Genomic DNA, 5,487 nt, shown 5'->3' on the forward strand with positions numbered 1-5,487 from the left:
AGAAACACTCACGAGTCGAAAGCCAACTCCTGCTTTCAAGGATCAAATATCTTAAAATGTCCACATGTTCGCTCACAGAGGGCACCAGACCAGAGACATACAACTGAAGCTGTCTTCTGCACTGTGAGAAAAACAACACCCTCACCCAATTTAAAACTGATTTCAGTCCAGACAAGCTCTGTTAGAAATCTGTCCGCACTCGTTTTGTAGAAAGAGACAGTGGTGTTTACTGAGATTAATAAAAGAGCTCATAATTACAACCAACATTAGTGTGTTCTCCACAACATACAGTAGATCCGTTTTAATACCTGTCTGACTGTCTATAATATTACAGGATACACATCTCACAGGAAAACAATCATCATCTGTGCAGGAGGCTGGATGCAGCTTGCAGGGCTCTAGTGTGATATGCATTCACGTTCTGGTGTCACAGAACAATGCTTTGGAAAAATGAAACATCAGTGACATTAAGGCTGATAGAGATTCATCATTACACTTTGTCACAAACACAATGCAGCGCAGACTGACAGACATTCACAGGGAGCTTCTTCCAAAATAAACTGACCAGTGGTTTTAGAAAGCAGAAAAAGATTAAACGTGCAATCTCTCAACTGAAGCAAAGACGAGAAATAATATGCAGATTTCCTGAAACCTCAAAATATCATGCTGTCCTCTGCATCTAAAAAAAAAGCAGTTCTTTTCCTGTGATTCCTCCTTAGTGTTCACATACCTGCAGGTCTATCTTCAGCCATTTGTCATGAAATCTCAGCTGAGCATCGAGGGTGAAAGATGGAGAAGGCATCTTGCCCTCTCCTCTCCTGGCTGCCAGCGCAGCCAACCTGCAGGACGAAGAGAAGAGAGGCTTGTTGGAAACTGAGACACATGTACAACGTTACAGTGAGAGGAGAATCAGATGATATACACTGACATTATTTAGTGAATGAATGCCTTGATAATAAAGTGAGGTTGGGTAAAATGTGCATGTTCCTACCCTGGCATATGTATAGCTTCCTTTGAAATGAATAAAACCTATTTGTGCCGGAAACAGCAGTGTTCTGAGAAGAGAGTTTTTCTTATCATACTAAATGTAGTCTTTGTGCAGAGGCCTGTACGACGAAGCCGGATGTTCTCTTAGCCGGCTAACTTCAGGGAACACTGGGTTTTCCGTCCCACTACGCTGTTTCTCTTCTTAGCGGGCTAGATCTCCATGGTAACTTGTGCTGAGCGCCTAACCTGCTCCGNAAACAAAGAATAACCACTGTACCGCCTTATATTTTGGCGCTGCTGCAACAGAGATTGTCGAAGGAGGAAAGCACCGCCTGCTGACCAATCAGAGCTCAGTGTGCAGAGTTTAAAGCGATCAAGTCATATTACAGGAGAAAGGAAATACAGTTTAAACTGCCGTTGCAGGAAAGACGGCCTGCAAAAATCACAGACTTTGTGAACGTGAACACTTATAGAATATCACCTCCCATCTTCAGAGCAATCTGATTATTTATATGTGATGTTAAAAGTTGTACTGTTAGATATTTTCACAAAGAATGTCAGTACCAGATTTTAGGACTTAAAACCAATCCAAACAAACTTGATTTAATTGTCACTTATCCTGCTTAATCTAATCTACTTAGTCTTTGGGCACACATTTCTTAGCAACACCTTATCGGTTTTAAGATTAAAACTGACACAAAGATTATCTCAAACAAATGAATTTAAAACAGTCTGTGAAAATTCAGCATGACCCATAATATTATAACCCACATGTAAACAGATAGAAAAACACATGGCTGAATCACTCCCATTTAAATGCCAAGTCTAAAATAAACAATCTTACTTTTAATACAGAAACTACATCTGAATATAGCTGAGTTTTATATGAATGTATCTGTTGAACACAAAACGATCTAACGGTATACTCATCAGGATCAACCTCTCCAACTCTTCTATTGATTCTTCAATAGTGACATCAATAAAGAATCACACATTGGCTTCATTTACATAATTCACTCTTATAGTTAAAGGCCAGATATGTTTTTGTTCGTAAATGTTTATTTAGTCTATATATGTGGCTTAGCTTTTCTTTAGCTACATTGTTATACATTTCATATAATTTGGGATGTTTGTTAAACTGTACTTGTGTGTGTATTTATTTGACCTACATTTTGACCCATATTATTGATAGCCTACAGAGTCAGATATGATCTGCCGTCTACTGTCTGTTAGCATTGATACTGTGAATATAACATGGTGTTAATATAGGATATCAGACACTGGTCCTGCAGGTAATGACACACACTGACACAGCATGTGTGTGCAACATACACTCATGTGCAATATACCCTTTATTTTCTCTCAATACTTTTTACCATGGTGTGCTTATCCGCTAATATATACTTATTGTGTTTTTTTATTATAAATAGCTTGTACATACTTAATACATTTTGATATGCAAGTATTTTCTCTTCACTTTATCTACACTATACTTCTGCTGTTGTAATAATGTAGATTTCCCAAATAAAGGAATTCTGAATGAACAGGCTCATAATATCACATAATGCTAGTTGTATGTATCCAATGTATACAAAAACGAGACCATCATAGCTTAAATGCTAGCAAGGGCACAGTCTCTGTTAACCTTGATACTGTGAATGCAACATGGTGTTAATATAGGATAACAGACGCAAGTCCTACAGGTAATAACACACACTGACACAGCATGAACTCATAATAACGCAACACATAATGCTAGTTCACATTAGCTTATAGCTCAAGGCTAACCAGTTAGCTTGCAGCTAATACCGTTAGAACATCATCCAGGCTAAGGTGATGACGCTTCTAATATGACACTGAACCAAATGAGATCAACTCTAGCAACACAATGGGCAACATGTCAATATAAACAACACATTTGTAGATTACCTGCGGTGTCTTCTCAAGCTATTCTCGTCCCTTCAGCTGCTTTGCTGCATTAACAAGACGTTCATAATGGACATGATTGACAGATCGCAGACAGGGGCACGAGGCATGGAAACAAATGACGTATAAGGTAAACGGGGAGCTATAGTGCAATGGATTTGCTCACCGCAACAGCCCGTTGAGAGGCGGGATTTGAATCCGTTGGGCACTGAGTCTACTCCGCCCTCTCGTACCGGTATTGGTTATAAATCGAGCGCTTTTTGTTAATGGAGGCGGGACTTAGGAGGGGCGGGGTTGGCTTGAAGACTGATGGAAAATGTCTGCTAGGTGGCGCTGTGTCTTAAGGAATTTAGTGTTTATTTCACATCAGTCTTATTTAGCCACAAAGTCACACGTTTAATATATTTTTAGATATTTATTCAGGCCACAGAGTAACATATAGCATATCGTTTTACTTATTATTTTTATTTATTTAGTGTTTATATTTCAATAACATTTTCCTTAGCTACAGGGTTTCATATTTCATAGATTTCAATTTGTTTACTTAATTATAGAGTATTTATTTCCCATTTGTTTCAGTATGCTACAGAGTTATATATTATCCTATACGTTAGGATGTTTATTTAATTATAGTGTATTTATTTTTTGCATATGTTTTATTTAGCTAATGAGTGACTTATTTTATAGGATTCAATATTGTATTTTTTTCTACATTCTTTATCTCTGATTTTTATAAATACCAAGTATACCAATTTATTTAAATGTTTTGCCCTCTCTTATTTTAAATAACCCTGAATACAGTTAGTAAGTTCAATGTTTTGCTTTCTACATTGTCTGAGCACTTGTACTATCAACTGGGTCACAACATTTGAAAGCATGTAAATAAATAAATAATTTACATATTTGATTATTTTTTATATAACATTGAAATGCTTTTAGACACCATTTTTTTTTATGTGTCAACATTTCAAAGTACATTTTATTTATCCAGTTATTTGTATTAATTTGTATTTATTTATGTATATATCTTTGTATTCATCTATTTTTAAATGTATTTATTTACATTTTAAAGTACAGTATGGGATGGTGCAGCCGGGTGCTTGAGAAACTGCACATGCGCAGTGTGTCACTTCCGGGTCCAAACTCCCAACCCGTGGAGAGGAGCTTCAGTCATTCCTCAGTTAATGTTAGAATAAAGTAAATAAAAGTGAATAATGTCTCCAGACTCGGAGCAGAGCGGTGTCTCTTTCCCTGTCTCTGGAATACTGATAGCAGTGGTGTCGAGTTTCATCAATGGCTCCACCTTTGTGCTGCAGAAGAAGGGGATATTACGCTCCAGAGACAAAGGTATAATGAAGAAGATAATTAGATTTCTGTGTGGGAGACATGCATGGATACATATCTAGCTTTCTCTATGAAAATAACACCATCAAATCTGTTCATAAAACGTGTTTCTGTGTTTTCCTCAGGGGGGTCGTACCTCACAGATGTGGTGTGGTGGGGGGGCACTCTGGCCAGTGAGTATACTCTATAGATAGTTATCCTTCATAACCAGAGGTGGGAGAAGTACTCAGGTCTTGTACCAGAGTGTAGGAATACTCGGTTTCAAGTAAAAGTCCTGCATTCAAAATGTTACTCAAGTAAAAGTGAAAAAGTATCAGCATCAAAATATACTTCAAGTACAAAAAGTAAAAGTAGTCATTCTGCAGATTGGTCCATTTCAGAATAATATATATGATGTGTTTTATAATGGTTGATCAATGATCATTAAAGTGTTATCAAAGCTGGTAAAGGTGCAGGTAGTTTGAATTACTTTGTATGCTGCAGGGTAGCTTGTGAATTGACTCCAGGTGGAACTAAAGTTTGATTTAAGAGCTGATTATATTCATTCATGTGCAATGTTTTATCTCTGCCACTCTGACCGGAAAAAAAGAAAGCATAATGTTATCTTATTATAGCCCCACCTGTTGACACTAGAGGACAGTGGTGGAGAATGGTACTTAAGTAAAAGTATTTAAATACAAATAGGAAAGTGAACTTAAAGTATTAGGAGTAAATTACTCATGCAGAAAAAACTCAAAAATATTCAAATACTTAAGAATATTTTAAAGCAAAAATATAAAAATAAATCCAATTTATTTTCTGTTAATCACTCATGGTTTTAGTTAATTAAATATAATTTTAGATGGTTTAATCTATACCAAATAATCATATTTTAAACTAATTTTGGGGTTCAAATTCAGAATGTATAAAGCAATTATAGCAAATATATCTGTAAAACAAATATAGTGGAGTAAAAAGTTCAAAAGGTAGTCAAGTACCATTCTAAAGTAGTATAAAATAAAAGCACTTGGGTAAAATACAAGTACAGTTGCAAGAAAAAGTATGTGAACCCTTTGGAACTACCTGGATTTCTGCATAAATTGGTCATAAAATGTGTTCTGATCTTCATCTAAGTCACAACAATAGACAAACACAGTCTGCTTAAGCTAAAACCACACAAACAATTATATGTTTTTATGTTTTTATTGAACACACCATGTAAACATTCACAGTGCAGGGTGGAAAAAGGTG

At 36.2% G+C, this 5,487-nt stretch overlaps 2 protein-coding genes across 2 annotated transcripts in view; one reads left to right on the top strand and one right to left on the bottom strand.

Moving 5' to 3' along the window:
* LOC104965421 (E3 ubiquitin-protein ligase HERC2-like) overlaps positions 1-2,998 on the bottom strand; it is an 80,367-nt gene extending 77,369 nt beyond the window's left edge. Inside the window, exons 1-2 of the mRNA XM_010794377.1 lie at positions 2,917-2,998; positions 731-839 (exon numbers count right to left, since the gene is read on the bottom strand). The gene's annotated coding sequence lies outside the window, so the exon portion shown is untranslated. The remainder of the gene's footprint in view (positions 1-730; positions 840-2,916) is intronic.
* Positions 2,999-4,061: 1,063 nt separating this feature from the next.
* Positions 4,062-5,487, top strand: part of nipa1 (NIPA magnesium transporter 1) — a 24,789-nt gene continuing 23,363 nt past the window's right edge. Inside the window, exons 1-2 of the mRNA XM_010793942.1 lie at positions 4,062-4,260; positions 4,383-4,430. Of these exons, the coding sequence (XP_010792244.1) occupies positions 4,128-4,260; positions 4,383-4,430 (181 nt within the window). The 5' untranslated portion in view covers positions 4,062-4,127. The remainder of the gene's footprint in view (positions 4,261-4,382; positions 4,431-5,487) is intronic.

Source organism: Notothenia coriiceps, unplaced genomic scaffold, assembly GCF_000735185.1.
Source record: "Notothenia coriiceps isolate Sejong01 unplaced genomic scaffold, NC01 NC01_scaffold00037244, whole genome shotgun sequence".
Classification (NCBI taxonomy): domain Eukaryota; kingdom Metazoa; phylum Chordata; class Actinopteri; order Perciformes; family Nototheniidae; genus Notothenia; species Notothenia coriiceps.